Here is a 16,228-nt window from a genome sequence, read left to right on the forward strand (position 1 = left end):
CTGCGGGTGGAGGGATGTGAGGGCGATGAGTGACGTGCAGATCATCCTGTTAAATTTCAACCCGGCCTCTCTCCTGGCCAATTGGGCCATGGCGTGGGGACGTGGGGCGGGGCTTGCGGGGCTGAGTGACAGGAGTCGGCGGATGCAAGGGCTGGCGCAGCTGCCGCTGTGGCAGCGGTGAGGCGGCGGCGGCGGCTGCAGTGGCTCCGTTGTCGGGATATTGGCGGCAGCAGCTGCGGGCTGCGCTGCGCTGTGCAGACCCGGTGCACGGTGCGGGATCCCGGGACAGTGCATGTAAGAATCCGAGGAATGCGCTATGTTGGCCCGAGGGCAGGGGTCAGGGGTCAGAGGGCGCAGAGAAGGGTCTGAGCCTGTGGCTGCGCCCGAGGCGGTTCCTGGAGAGGTTGCCCGCGTGCCTCTCTCCTTGCAGATGCTTGTCTGCTTGTACTGCTCTTTGCCCTGACTTTCTGGGGCGACCTGGGTCACGGCGGGGAGCCTGGCGAGCTAGAGCCCCCGAGCGACCCGTCCTCTCCTTTCCCTCCCGCTGTGTCCTCTTGTGATCCCTCCTGGGGCTCCTGCCGGGGTCTGCCTGCCCCAGGGGACAGAGGATGGCAGCTAGCTGTCTGATCCCGGGACCTTTCTCCAGGCGTGACCTTTCTCCAGGCTTGACTCCCTGGGTCCTCTCCAGAGTGAGAACCGAAGTCTTCCAAAGGGCAGGACCTGGGGAGCCCCGAGTTCTGCCTCTGTGTCTGCTGTGTGACCTTGGACGGTTTCCTTATCCCCCTCTCTGGGTCTTGTTTCTTTCTCTTTGAAAAGTCATAGGTTCATTGGGAGGCTGAGGCTGGTGGTGGTGGGGGGATGGGAACTTATCCAAGGCCAGACAGGGGCGTCCCTGCCTCAAAAGACAAAAACAAGAAAGTGGTCGGTGGAATTCACTTCAGTGGAGTGCACGTTCTAGGGATCATTATGGGACCGAGCTGGAGTTGGAAGTTTGTGCCACCTGCGTTCCAGTCAGCCTTGCTACTTGTAGCTGTTTACTCGTGAGAGGCACGCTAGGCGGCCTCATCTCTAAAGTTGGCCTTAGCTGACCCAGGCTTTCCCGAGGAGGAGGACAGAGCTGTTGAGTTGGAGCCAGGGGGTTGTTTCCTGTGGGTGGGGTACTGTAGATGTTCAGTGGCCTCTCTGGACTCCCTCGAGATCATTCCCAAGTTGTGACTCCGGAAATATTTCTGGACCGAGAGGACAAAGTCATGCCAGGCACCAGCCATTGAGGTTAAGACAAGACATGCAAGAACGGAGTCATACATTCAGCAATTTAAAAAAACCGTAAAACCCACCAGCTATGAGGATACTAGTAACAAGGATTAGAAACCCGATGTCAGGAGTTTCAAGGAAGTGCAGTCATGTAATCCCTCTACCGTGGAGTGTAGCTTAGCCTATACGAGACACTGGGGAAGGAGAAAGTTAAGCCAAAATAAAAAACACAGTTCTTTAGACAGCCAAGTGATGGTGTCTTGTGGTGGTTCCTCTTGTATCCCCTTGTTGAGATTTCAACGCAAAATAAACCCCCAAATCGAGAGGGAAAAGGAAAAAACAAACAACAACAAACCTCAAACACCACTTGGAGGACTTTTTTTTTTCCCCAGGCAGAGTGCTTGAGGCTTAGCTGGCTGCAGAGCAGGTGTTTATCTCTGCCGCTGCCTCTTGGCTCCCAGCTTCCCCAGAAGGGAGGCATGGTCCAGTTGCCCTGCATTGGGTTGGTTTGGAGAACCCATCGAGTGCACAGGCCACAGCTGGAGGCAGCAACCTGCTGCTGTTTTCCAAGTTCAAAGGTCTCCAAGGCGGATCTGCTGAGCCCTGCTTTTCCTTTCTGTCTCAGTAAGCAGAAGGAGGGTGTGTAAACAGGCTGCCCTCACAGGCCAGTGGTGGGTGTTTAAACCTGCAGGGAAGCATGGGCCCTTTGAAAAGGACTCTCATTAGAAGTTGTAAAAAATGTGCCTGTCCCCTTTTCCTTACCAGATCTCTCCATACAGGAGGACCAACCATACAAGGTCCGAGCAAGGATAATGCATGTTGGCCAGCAGCAAAGCCAGGATGATCTTGTGTGTTCCCAGGAGGGCACTTAATAAAGCTGAAGTGGAAATTGTTCATAAGTGTAAAAACGGAGATAAGGTCCAGCCTGCACAGCTGACACACTCTCACACTCCTGATTCCTGGGGACCTAGGGACCTGGGGACTTAGAAGGCATCGTACATGGTGTATTGGCTAGGAATATGGGCCTGGAGTCACGCTGTGCAAGACAAGGCTTGTCTTTCTGACTATGGCCTCAGGAAAGTTACCTAATGTCTCAGTCCCTTCCTGATGTGTAGAGATGTTAGTGAGTGTTTTTTTGTTTTTTTGTTTGTTTGTTTGTTTTTTTCTTCCCAGACAGGGTTGCTCTGTGTAGCCCTGGCTATTCTGGAACTTGCCCTGTAGAACAGGTTGGCCTCGAACTTACAGAGACGCCCCCTGCCTCTGCTTTCCTCTCGAGTGCTGGGATTAAAGGCGTGTGCCATCACACCTGGCTCTGGTTTTGTTTGAGACTGTCTCATATAGGTCAGGCTGGCTTTGAACTCCTGATCTACCTGCCTCAGGCCTCCTAAGTCCTGGGATTACTAGCCTGGGTCTTCTTCTTATTTTAGAGTTTCTTTATCATTGTATACTCTGATACATATTCTCTCTCTCTCTCTCCCTCTCTCTCTCTCTCTCTCTCTCTCTCTCTCTCTCTCTCCCTCCCTCCCTCCCTCTCTCTCTCGGTAGACTCTTGCCATACAGTCCAATTTGCCCTTAAACTCTGTCATCCTCCTGCCTCAGCCTCCCAGGTGCTGGAATTATAGCACATGTGGCAACTCCTAACTTTTTCTTTTTAAGTTGAAATGTGGTGTGGGTCAGTGCCTAGCATACACACAGCCCTGGGTTCAGTCTCTAGTTCCCCATAAACCAGTTGTGTTGGAGGTGTGGGGATCAGAAGTTCAAAGTCTCTGTCAGATATATTGGGCCATAGGGCAGAAGATGGTGCTCCAACGTTATAGAGAGTTTTGGGTGACTATTCAGTTAGCAAACTGTTTCTGTCATCTTCCTCATTTGGAAAGCTACTAACCTGCACTCCCGGTATACTCAAGTAATCAATTTTATTCCTTCTTAAGTCTCTGATGGGGTTGAAGACCATATTATAGTTTAGTTTTACAATTAAGCTTAGTTGTTTAGGGCTAAAGATGTTTTTAGGTCTAGATAGATGTTTTAAGTTGATAATGATGAGATATGATAGATATTGATTTACATTCAGAATTTGAGACACACCAAGATAGAAAAGATGTTTTCTTCATGGCTGCCAAATATAAATAGTCAAAACCCTAAGAATGTAACACTTTTTTTGGGTTACATTTTATAATGGTTCTTCTTGCTGTAGGTAGTTTATTGTATATATGTGTAATAATATAAATGTATATGTAAAAATATTTAACAAAAAAAGAAAAAATAGCTTACGTACTATCTTTAAGAGCAATTTTTATTCATTTTGAAAATGAAAGATATTTAAAATAATACAATGGCCAAGTATTGAGCTAAATTAAAAGAACTGAAAAAATGGAATAAGCTTAAATTTATTTTGTATATAAGAATTAAACTATGATTAAGATTTTCTTAAAAAGTTCAGAGTCATCCTCTACTTCATAGCAGTTTTGAAACCAACATGGGCTATAGAAAATTCTGTCAGAAAACTATATAATTATGCTATAAGTTACCTTGACAAAAGATAAAATTTAGTGGATTTTAGCCTGGCCTCCATTGCACAGCCCTTGCTGCTACCTGACTCTAGAACACGTTCGTCAATAACAATTTATGTTTTAATCATTGCCTTTCCTTTTTTTTTTTTTTTAAATCCTCTAAACCCTAGAAGATGCCTCTGATGGAGCAGGCCTTGAGAAGCATCTCTGGCCCCGCGGCTTTGAACAGGAGCTCAAGTTGGAGACCATTTAAAGCCCTGGCCTTTGCATCCTGAGGACCACGGGTCGGGGGAACATGGCTGTGAGTCTAGATGACGACGTGCCACTCATTCTCACCTTGGATGAGGGGGAGAGTGCTCCACTGGCTCCTTCCAACAGCCTGGGCCAAGAAGAGCTGCCCGGCAACAAAAGTAAGCTGGAGGGCAGGGGTGCGGGGGTGGGGGGGTGGGGGGGTGGGGCTAGCCTGTCTGTTGAGGGAGTGAGAGACAGGTGGGCTTCAATCTAAGCGGAAGAAGAGGCCTAACACCCGTCTAAAGTGTGCCACACACGATGCTCCTAGGAGGCAGTGGGTGTGTGATGCTGCAGTGCAGCCTTTGCAATGCTTTTGGGGTCCCGTGTCCCTCCAGGAATCCTCACTCCCGACCCCACTGAGCGTAGTCCCTGTGCCAAGGGACTTCAGGCAGGCCTCAGTGCTTCTGTGGGTCCCCACCTGAAGCTGGCAGGGGAGGTGAGCTGCTTTATGCCGTCTCGTCTCGGGAAGGGGGTGGAGGGTGAGCCTTGTGGTGTATTGATCAAGGCTTTGGGGTTTCACATTGTCTTTCTGGGAATTGAAGCCTGCTACAAAGTAAACCCAAGAGAGGGGATGAGCTGCCTGTGTTGTGGACTTTAAGTGTCTTTCTGGCAGAGGGAGAGGTCTGAAAGCCCTTCCTGGTCTCCTCATCCCCAAACCATCACTTTGTTTGTTCAGGACAAGAGGCTTAAAATAACTTACCCTTTGGGGCTGGAGAGATGGCTCAGAGGTTAAGAGCACTGGCTGCTCTTCCAGAGGTCCTGAATTCAATTCCCAGCAACCACATGGTGGCTCACAACCATCTGTAATGAGATCTGGTGCCCTCTTCTGGCATGCAGGCACACATGTACACTGTATACATAATAAATAAATTCATCTTCAAAATAAAAAAACAAAGCCGGGCATGGTAGTTCACGCCTTTAATCCCAGCACTCGGGAGGCAGAGGCAGGCAGATCGCTGTGGGTTCGAGGCCAGCCTGGTCTACAAAGCAAGTCCAGTACAGCCAAGGCTACACAGAGAAACCCTGTCTTGAAAAACCAAATAAATAAATAAATAAAATAAAAACACAAAAACTTGCCTATGTGGAGGGTCCTGAGAAGTTAGGGAGCAGGGCTTCAGGGCTCCCCAGTGAGTGCAGATGCTACCACATTTACATCCACAGGGGAAGACACCATGGGTCAGGCAGCATCGAGCCTCGCACCCAGATCTCCTTTGTCCAGAGAGAATCCAGTTGGGCTTGGGGGAGGGGGTGTCTCTGAAAGTTCTTGGGAAAGGATGAAGAAAAACAATGTTCCCTGGCAAGGGTGCCAGAGAGTGCTGACTCCCTACAAACCACCCTCTTGCCTCATACGTCATCCTGAGGGCCAAACTGGGTGGTCCCAGACAATCAGACCCTGAGCCTGTTTCTTCCCTCTCAGGGCCATGAGGCCTACAGAACCCTGGCTCTAATTCCCAGTTTTAACCCTTTTTTTAAAAAATATTTATTTATTATTATGTAGACAGTGTTCTGCCTGCACATATACCTGCAGGCCAGAAGAGGGCATCAGATCACATTATAGATGGTTGTGAGCCACCATGTGGTTGCTGGGAATTGAACTCGGGACCTCTGGAAGAGCAGACAGTTCTCTTAACCACTGAGCCATCTCTCCAGCCCCCTGATTTCTTTCTAAGAAGGCAATATCTTTCCTATTTGACAAAGAAGGAAACTGAGGGTCAGAGAGGTTGAGTAAGCTTCCCAAGGCCACACAGCCAGCTAGTGAGAGAGGAAAGATTTGAACTCAGGCCTGTCTGACTAAAGTTTCTTCCCTTCTCTTTCCTTTTTTAATTCGTCCTCCCAGTCCATCCATTCCTCCCTCTCCTTCTCCCTCCTCCATTTTTTTCTTCATCAGCTATTAATATGCGTGGGTGGATGCCCTTAGGATTGGCTGTTATTTTTATTTGAGTTCATTTATTTGCTGTCTTGCGTTTTCAACCCTGGGGTTGGCAGAAGCCATGCTTGCCATGTGATCTCAAGACAGAGTTATTATTGCTATCTGTATTTTACAGAGGAGGATGCGATCTCAGAAAGGTTAGTTAACTTGGCCAGGGCCACACAGCCAGGGAGCAGAACCCTCTCTGGTTGTTCCTCCCATACCACTGTGGAGTTGCTCTGGGGACAGAGAGGGGCAAATGAGTCAGCTTCAGGGGACATCCTTTCAGAAGGGCCTCTGGGGAAGCAGAGGCAGGTGGATCGCTGTGAGTTCGAGGCCAGCCTGGTCCACAAAGCGAGTCCAGGACAGTCAAGGCTACACAGAGAAACCTTGTTTTGAACTCCCCCCCCCAAAAAAAAAGCTATCTCTTGCCATGGGCCATTGTTTTCTGCTGGGGCACTCGTGCCTCAGTTTCCCCTCTCATGTGGTTATGGGGCACTTTGTAAAAGCTCTGAGAAGCAGAGGTATAGCATAGCTGGCTGAGAGGGAGGGCCTCTGTAAGGACAGACATTGTCTTAGTTATGGTTTCTGTTGCTGTGATAAAATACCATAACCAAAAAGCAACTTGGTGTGGAAAAGGTTGCTTCTTATACTTCCGGGTAACATTCATCGTCAAAGGAACGTAAGGCAGGAACCTGGAGGCAGGAGCTGAAGTAGAGGCCCTGGAGGGGTGCTGCTGACTGCTAACTGCTCACTGGCTTGCTCCTCATGGCGTGCTCAGCCTGCTTTCTTATAGAACCCAGGACCACCAGCCCAGGGGCAGGACCTCCTACAGTGAGCCTGGCTCTCCTGTGGCAACCCCCAATAAAGAAAATGAACTGCAGGTTTGCCTACAGGCTAATTTCTCAAGTGAGATTCCTGCTGCTAAAAGGACTCTGGTTTATCTCAAGTTGATCTAGGAAGCCCACAGACCTTTGTCCCCCGGCCTTAATATTTCTTGTTTTTCCGCACGCAATCGTCCTGAGGTCCCCTACTGTCTGAGCTGTCATCAACATGAACCACACCCAACCTGGCAATTTCCCCCACCCTAAAGCTGCCTGGGAACTGTCCCATCCCTACATGCCGGAGGCCTGCTCAGTGTCCCAGGCCTGTAGTGTCCCACACCTTCTTTCCTTCCTGGTCCTGTTTACGGAGCTAGCGCATGGTGTCAGCTGGCCGCCTTCAGTCCGGTGAGTCTTCAGTGCTGTGTTGAGCCTGCGCCTTGGTCCGGCAGTCTGTCTGGAAGACATTCCTGAGCCCCCTGTTTGCTCAAGGATTCCAGTTTGAGCTGAAAAGTCTTTGTGCTCACACAGTTCTTTGAGATCTTCTAAGCCTCCCTTTAGAGTTAATGACTTACTTTGCTCCTATCCTGATGGACAGGGGGAGATAGCCGCTGTGTGCTGATAGCTCGGTTAGCTATCTGGTTACCTGCTGGGACCTGGCTCTCATTCATCTTTGTACCCTTTAGCTTAGTGTATGCAAGTGCAGGGACGTCTCCTGGCCATAGCAGAAAAGAACAGCCGAGTTTCTGGGGCCTCAAAGCTCCTAGGAGTGGCTGACAAATGGCCTTTGTCACATGTGACATCCTGTTTTGTCTCAAACCAGTGGCTAGAGTCTCATTGCTCCCAATACCTCACAATCCTGGAGGCCCCAGGCCCCAGTCGACAGTTGCTATATAGACCCCGGGGACCAAGGGCAGGCAGGGTACAGACAACAGTAGAGTTGGCAGCCGTGTGCCTTGCAGATGGCCATGTTGCTGTCTCCCCAGAATCATGTCCTGCCCACAGCGCCTCATTTTACCTCAGTTACCTCTAAGGATGCCATCTTGAAACATAAGTGTCATATTCAGAGGTTTTCAGGGCTCAGCACTTCAACATAGGGATTTGGTTTTGTAGTATGTTTTATTTCATTGTTTGCGTGTACGTGTGCACGTATAAATGCGGTGGCACACATGTGGCGGTCAGAGGACAACCTGCTGGACTCGGTTCCCAGGAATAAAACTCGCATCATTGGACTTGGTGGCAAGTGCCTTTACGCACTGAGCCATCTCCACAGCCCCAGGAATTGTTTTCTTTATTGTTTTGTTGAGGTGGAGAGAGGGGTTGAGACTGGGGCAGGCTGGGAACTCAGAATCTTCCCGCCTCCCTGGAGTTACAGGGAGTGCACCACTGGGCCTGGCTAACTTGCTCTTTCAGGCTCACACCCGGTTCTTGTAACCTTTCCTCTAGTGGCCCCTAACTTGATGTGGTGACTTCAGTATAAGAAATGTAATGTAGCCAGGTGTGGTGGCACAAGCCTTTCATCCCAGCACTTGGGAGGCAGAGGCAGGCGGATCACTGTGAGTTCGAGGCCAGCCTGGTCTACAAAGTGAGTCCAGGACAGCCAAGGCTACACAGAGAAACCTTGTCTCGAAAAGAAAGAAAGAAATGCAATGTTTGGCTCTGCTGATGTGTGGATTTTATATAAGATTGTGACGTCGTTCTTTGGCTGTAGTGGCCGCTGGTGAGATGGTAATGAGTCACTCTCAGGCAGAAGAGTTTGTCAGGTTGATAAAGGAGGCAGCTAAGAGTCAGGTATTTAAAACCTGGAAATGAGGCCGGGCGGTGTGGTTTGCGCCTTTAATCTTGGGAGGCACAAGCAGGTGAATCTCTGTGAGTTCAAGGCCAGTCTGGTCTACAAAGCCAGTCAAAGACAGTCAAGGCTACACAGGGAAACCTTGTCTTGAAAACAAAGCAAAACTAAAAACAAAAATAAAAAAACCTGGAAATGAGGGATAACCTTGAGAAGGGCCCTGAGCTGGCAGGTGGCAGGGTGACAGCGTGGCGGGTGGCAGGGTGGCCAGGCAGGGATCTCGGCTGCACAAGCATGCCAGTCTATGAGAGTGTGCCTGGTGACTCCCAGCAGTTCACACTAGAATTTTGCCTCTTCCATGCCTTTGAGCCCATATTTGTGCTTTCTGGCGAGGGATCAGGGACAAAATGATGGCTGTACCCTGGTTGCCTAGCAAGCTGGTCCGGACTGAGCCTAAGGGGACAGAGCAGCGAGTCCTAATATTCAGGCCTCCAACATTGTGTCATATCTATAGAGAAAACCACTGTCCCCACAGGGACTTGTGTGTGACACCCTGGCTCCTTTTCTAGAGACTTCTTATGGCCTAAGCCAGCTGGCACCAAACACCATCTAGGTGACCAGAGCTGCTGGCCTCAGACAGATGTGGCCAAGAGGAGAGGAGCTGGGAGGGAGCAGTGGGACTGTTCTCAAAGGATGCAATTCCTCCTGTTCCTAGCTGAGACCACACCTAGCTTCTCCAAGTTGTAGCATCTGAGGTGTTTTACAATCCCCCAGCCAAGTGGGCAGGGATCACGTGGTCCATGCATGGCCAGTCATGACATAGGTGACGAGGCTGCAGACCGGGCTCTGTAATGTCTGCAGCGAGCAGGAGTCTTGAACCCAGAACAAGATGTGAGCCTATTTCTCCTCACTCCCATCCCAGCATGTGGCTGTCATCACACAGGGACACCGAGGCAGTGTAGCAGTCGGAAACGAAGAACAATTAAATTTCCACAGCCTCCCACTCTGCCCGGCCACCTGACTCTGCCAGTATCACTCCCCTGGCTTTTATAGGGTTTTTACCAAGGCAGAATGCGGATGTCACCAGAAGGTTGGTGGTGCCAATTAAAATGAGTGAGCACCCAGCATGCTGAGAGGGAGCCTCATAATGGAGACTTAGGCTTCCTGGCCCTCTGCATCTTCATGGGGGGATCCTGTCAGTTGCCTCGGGGCCCCCTGCCATGAGATGCCATCTCTCCCTCTGCTCGAAGAAAGCCGCCGCCGCATCTAAATGGCAGACACAACAGCTGGGCGCGGGCCGGCACTTGGCTGCGCCGCTCCGCCAATCACCCGAAGGAGGTCTGAGATCATGTGTGCCCTGAAAGTGTTTTATGAGCCAGAACACTTGATTCCTAGCCTCCGAGTCAGGCATGGGAGCAGCTGGAGGGGTTACACTGAGCTGCTGAGCTACTGGCTTCTGGCCGCAGTGTCTCCTGGGACTGTCTCAAGTAACAGTGTGAGGCCCTTGGAGGAAACTCCATGCTCTTACAGAAAGGAACCAAGGCCAAAGCCAGAAGCGCTAGGGTCCTTGATGCCCAGGGACCTGAGGGGAAGTTCTTCCTTCTGATCTTGGCCAAGCGGGCTCCTCTCCCCCTGCCCAGTCAGAGTGAAAAAGGTCACAGGAGCCACAGTGATCCTGTGGAGCCCCTGCCCTGTGCCAGGCCCAGGAATGCAGTGCTCACGCCCCCTGCGGCATCGTGACCCTGCAGCCATCTAGGTCAGCGCTTTCGAGATCTTCCCACAGGGAGAAATCTGAGGTTTCCAGAGGTCGAAACCCATCCCAGGTCACAAAGGCATGCTCCACACTTCAGTCCAAGCGCTCTAGTTTCTAGCTGATGTTCCTCTATCAGGAAGTGAAGGTTGAGGGGGCAGGACTTGGGGTGGGGGTGGGGGTTCTCATCCAAAGTTGCCAAACTAAAAAGCTAAAATAAAGTGTGTGTGTAATTCCATAATGGTGGCTGGCGTCTGAGGCAGCGTTCCATGGCCACCCTGATGGTATTCTGTTGTACAGTGTCCGTGGGATCACCCCGTGGCCTGGGCAAGAGGGCAAGGGAAAACCCCAGCTTCCTGTTGTGAGGCACAGGCTTCCTCCTTCATGTCCCCCCCCCCCCCCACCTGCTTTCACCACCCTCCCTTAGGCCAGCTCCACACTATACTCTCTGGGTTTGTTTTCCATTATGGCTATGAAAATAGGAACTAAGAGCTGAGTGTGGTGGCTCACACCTGTGATCCCAGCACTCGGGAGGCAGAGGCAGAGGCAAGCGGATCACTGTGAGTTCGAGGACAGCCTGGTCTACAAAACTAGTCCAAGATAGCCAAGGCTACACAGAGAAACCCTGTCTTTAAAAACAAAAGAAAAGAAAAGAAAAGAAAGAAAGAAAGAAAGAAAGAAAGAAATAGGAACAGCAGCTGGAGAGATGGCTCAGAGGTTAAGCGCACTGGCTCCTTTTCCAGAGGTCCTGAGTTCAATTCCCAGCAACCATGTGGTGGCTCACAACCATCTATAATGTGATCTGATACCCTCTCTGGCCTAAGGTGTACATGCAGGCAGAACACTGTATACATAATAATAAATAAATAAATCTTAAAAAAAGAAAATAGGAACTAAGATTAAGGATCAGGAAAGGAAATACAAAGGAGAATATTCTTGGAGTGGAGGGACAGCCTCAGACCATGTGGATCTCTGATGTTGGATCCTGGTGGCAGGTGAGCAGTTTGGAGACTGGTGTGGGGCATGCCCCTGACTGGAGGCTGCTGGCACTTATGTCTTCGGTTCCTGGGACCAGTTTGGCCTTGTTTACTTTCTGTCAGGGTATGTAGCTGGTTATGGATGTCTTGAACCAGGCATATAGGGTGTTTGTATAATCCAGAACCTGGGAGACTGAGGCAGGAGGATGATTAGGTCAAGCCCAGAGAGGATGGTTCTGAACTCTTGGGGCTTTGCTGTGGAAGAAGCCATGCTAGACACACTGGCATGTGGGCTCTCTGTAGAGGCAGTTGCCACCCTGCTCTGTCTAGTCATCACAGTGTCACAGGCTGAAGACGGCTTTAGCCCTGCTTCGTCCTCCTGCCTCCTCAGTTCTGCATGTCATGTCAAGTCAAGGAGAGCAGTGCAAAGGCAGCCAGCAACCTGTCCTGGTCTGAGGTCACCTCCCCTGGGTATCATTCAGGAAGCATCAGAACCAGAGGAGTGAGGCAGGCTTAGCCAGTCAGGCAGGAAGATGGAGAGGGCAGACAGGGACCAGTTTTCATCCTTCTTGGCTTTCAAGCCATTGTCTTTCTTTACCAAGTTTTGTTTTTTGTGCTACAGCTCCAACCCTGAACCTCCTGAATAGGACTAGGGCGTAGCACTGAGCCACACCCCTTTTCCAGTGACTTGCCTTAGCTGATAATGAGGTTTTATTGTTCACTTTGGCTTTGCCTTCCCCCCCCACCCCCCCAGTGCTAGGAATTATAGCCTTAGCCATGCTAGCTTCTAAGGACTCTGCCTGGACTTCCAGCCTGGAAGTGTTTATGTATACATGTGTGTTTTATCTTTGGCTTTGAGATATAGAAGTTACAAGTTAAAAAAAATTTTGTGTGGGGGCCGGAGAGGTGGCCTAGTGGTTATGAGGACTGGCTGCTCTGGCAGAAGACCTGGGCTTTTGTTCCCAGAACCCACATCAGGTGGCTCACAACTACCTGAAATTCCAGTTCCAGAGTGATCTGGTGCCCTCTTCTAGCATCTGCACTCACATAGGGCATATACTGTCAAGTAGGCATACACACACACACACACACACACACACACACACACACACACACGAATAAAATTAAATGATACTTTTTAAAGTAATAATTTCTTTCCTTTCTTTTCTTTTCTTTCTTTCTTTTTTTTTCTTTCTTTCTTTGTTTGTTTGGTTTTTTTTTTTTTTTTTTTGGTTTGGTTTTTTGAGACACTGTTTCTCTTTGTAGCCTTGGCTATCCTGGAGTCACTTTGTAGACCAGGCTGGCCTCAAATTCACAGCGATCCGCCTGCCTCTGCCTCCCAAGTGCTGGGGTAAAAGGTGTGCGCCACCACTGCCTGGCGAAGGTGGCATTTTCTAATGGCCAGCTCATTTGTCCTTAGGATAGCACCGTGGTGGTTGTAGGAAGTGCAGGAAATGGCCTGTGGAGGTGTTGGCAGGCCAGGGAGCATGGAGTGTACCCAGTCTGTTGCATGAATTATATCTCTCAGAGCACCTGTGAGAGATGGGAGGAGGACAGGCTGAGGTTGGGGTGGCGCAGGAAAGGCTCTACAGCAGCGGTTCTCAACCTTCCTAATGCTGCAGCCCTTTGGTACATTTCCTCACGTTGTGGTGAACCCCCACCATACACTTATATTTGTTGCTACTCCATTTTTTTTTAAAGGATTTATTTATTTATTATGTATACAGTGCTCTGCCTGCTTGTACCCCTGCAGGCCAGAAGAGGGCACCAGATCCCATTATAGATGGTTGTGAGCCACCATGTGGTTTCCTGGTCACTGAACTCAGGACCTTCAGAAGAGCAGGCAGTGCTCTTAACTATCTCTCCATCCCTTTGTTGCTACTTCATAACCGTCATTTTGCTACTGTTATGAATCGGAATGCAAATATTTTTGGAGATGGAAGTTAGGCCAACAGGTTGTGACCCACAGGTTGAGAACCGCTGCTCTAGAGATTAAGGTTGAATGAATGTGGCCCACATTTTAAAGGGGTTGATGAACAGGAAGTGAAAGTCTGACTCTGAAGGAGCCAGAGAGAGCTGTGCTGCTGTGGGTGAGTGGCACAGCAGCACTTTAATTACAGGGCAGGGTGGGGAACGGAGGTTTCGAGGTTACCTTGCCTCCACCCCAGGCCTATGCTGAGGCGTGGGAATGCCATCGGAGTGACAGAGAAGGCCGCCAGTGCCTTAAGCACGGGCTACTGTCCTGCTGCAGGGGCCTGACGATTCACCCAGTCTGCCTCCAGAAAGGCACTGGAGATGAGTGACAGGACCAGGTGGGAACTGGAAGTGTGACCGACCCATCAAAAAGGGGGCAGGGAGTTGGGGGAGCCAGGAGCAAGGAGGAAATGACAGTGTGACTGTGACCCAGAACACAATGTTGCCCGTTTGCTCTCTGCTTTAGGGGGCACTAGGGTAGACAAGCAGGCATTGTGCTTGTTTGTTCTAGCCCAAGTCTTGCCTTCCTTAACCTCAGCTTCCCACATTCTATTGGTGCCTGGTTCACGGTGCTCATAGCCCTAGAGCACCAGGGGACATCACCCAGCTAGAAGGGGACAGATCCATTTAGGCATGTGGATAAGCTAGGGCAGGGCTGCTGCTGCTTCTTCTTCTTCTTCTTCTTCTTCTTCTTCTTCTTCTTCTTCTTCTTCTTCTTCTTCTTTTTCTTCTTCTTCTTCTTCTTTTCTTAATATTTATTTACTTACTTATTTGTATTTAGTGCTCTATTCACATGTATGTCTTCATGACAGAAGAGGGTATCAAACAGAAGGAGGTATCAAACAGAAGAGGGTATTAGATCCTATTACAGATGGCTGTGAGCCACCATGTGGTGGCTGGGAATTGAACTCAGGACCTTTGGAAGAGCAGCCAGTGCTCTTAACCTCTGAGCCATCTCTCTAGCCCCCAGGCAGGGCTTCTTAAACTCTTTTGTTTTTTCGTTTGTTTTGGTTTTTTGCCTTTTTTTTTTTTTAATAATCTCTTCTTTACACATTTTGTTTTGTTTTTTGTTTTTTCAAGACAGGTTTTCTCTGTGTAGCCTTGTAGCCTTGTCTGTTCTGGACTCTCTCTGTAGACCAGGCTGGCCTTGAACTCACATCGATCTGCCTGCCTCTGCCTCCTGAGTGCTAGGATTAAAGGTGTGCGCCACCACGCCCAGCCTCTTTACACATTTTTTTAAACATTTGTTTTCTTTTTTAACAAAATATTTCATTATTACTTATTTATATGTACATGTGTGTATGTCTGTATATGTGCGTGCGCCTGAGGTTCGGGGCATCCCCTGGAGCTGGAGTGTACAAGCTGTTGCAAGCTGCCTGATGTGGGTGCTGGGAGTTGAACCCTGGGGCCTCTGCTAGAACAGTCCATGTAGTCCATGCTCTTAACCACTGAGCCATCTCTCCTGCCCTAAACATTTATTTTCTGTGTGTGTTTGTACATATGTATGTGCATGTACGCAGGCACACATGCGTTTGGAGATCAGAGACAGCTTATGAGAGTCAGTTCTCTCTTTACAACATGTGCACCTTATGCAACAAACTCAGGCTGTCGGGCTCGATGGCAGGCACTTCACCCGCTGGGGCATCTTGGTGGCCCAGGAAATTTATTTGAAAGCAATTCTTTGCTATATATAACTTTCCCATTTACTAAAGATGAAGACAATTTGCATCCCAAACGAGACCCATGTGCTGTCTGTTTGTTTCTACATTCAGGATCAAATCTGGGCTGAACTTGATGTTGCTTAGCTGAATGCTTGGCATTGATGCCGGGACTCCAGCATTTCCTGGAGCTGATCAATATGATCAATACCGAGAATTCTGCTTTGCATATATCCATAGAGCGCAGTGGCAGGAGTGAGCTTAGGGTCCTCCCAAACTGTTGGAAATTCTGTCTTAATACTAAGCCAGAATTGATTTAGTGATTTTTTTTTTTAATTTAAGAAACTCAAGTTAGCTACTCAAATGTCAATGTTTAAAATTGAACATTCAAGGGCTGGCGAGACGTCCTAGTGGTTAAGAGCACTGGCTGCTCTTCCAGAGGACCTGGGTTTAATTCCCAGCACCTGCCTGGCAGCTCAGAACTGCCTGTAACTCAAGTTCCAGGGGATCTGGCACCCTCACACAGACATACATGCAGGCAAAACAACGATAGACATAAAAATAAGTAAATTGTTGAAAAAAAAATAAGATTGAACCTTCAAGTACTGAAGAATAACAATAGGAAAAAAATTTAAAGTCTTTTTTGTTTTTCATAATCAACCACTATATTTCAGTTAGGTCATCACCACAGTTTTAAAAATGGGATCTGGGGAAGGCGGGAGTCAAGGCTGGGATGAAGGGCCAGGCCTCCCTGGCAGGGGAACAGAATAAACAGAGGAAGTGTGGTGTAGCCTTTGGAACAGGATGGAGAAGAGCACAGTTAGGTGGGAGGGCATAGGGTGTGCTGTAAGCCTGGGCTCTGGGCTGCTGAGGGTGAATCCAGCACAGCATGTATTGTGGTCCTCGGGCAGGCGCTGGCATGTCTCTAAGCTGAAGACCCCTCATTCCTAAGGACCCAGTCACACCAAAGCGATCTTAAAGTTGATACGACAGCCTTCCTAGTGATGGCAGGGTCTGGAGTAGTCAGGTGGAGGCTTGGGTAGACGGTCACCATTACGGAGCAAGGAATGTCAGCTCACAGAGAGGCCATCCTGCCTTCGCCTGAGCTGTGAAGGGTATTGGGTGGGACTGTCATTTGGTGATATCACAGATGGCTGTCCTGAAGCTAGTAACCACAGGGGTGTTGGTCTTGGAGACTCTGACCATGTGGTGGGGGCAGAGCCAGGTTTGGCTGTCCACTCTCTGGCGCTGGCTACCCAGCATTCCCTGAGCCTCCTCGGGGCTGCATGCGTTAA

The 16,228-nt window shown here is 49.4% G+C and overlaps 1 protein-coding gene across 2 annotated transcripts in view; it reads left to right on the top strand.

Moving 5' to 3' along the window:
* Positions 1-132: 132 nt before the first annotated feature.
* The window catches only part of TPCN1 (two pore segment channel 1), a 57,348-nt gene continuing 41,252 nt past the window's right edge, over positions 133-16,228 (top strand). Inside the window, exons 1-2 of one of the 2 annotated variants that reach the window (XM_084762103.1) lie at positions 133-294; positions 3,935-4,174. In XM_084762103.1, coding sequence (XP_084618229.1) covers positions 4,060-4,174 — 115 coding nt within the window. In that variant the 5' untranslated portion in view covers positions 133-294; positions 3,935-4,059. The remainder of the gene's footprint in view (positions 295-3,934; positions 4,175-16,228) is intronic. The other variant, XM_084762104.1, reaches the window with a different exon arrangement.

This window comes from Acomys minous (genome assembly GCF_964271855.1).
Source record: "Acomys minous genome assembly, chromosome: 16".
Taxonomy (NCBI): domain Eukaryota; kingdom Metazoa; phylum Chordata; class Mammalia; order Rodentia; family Muridae; genus Acomys; species Acomys minous.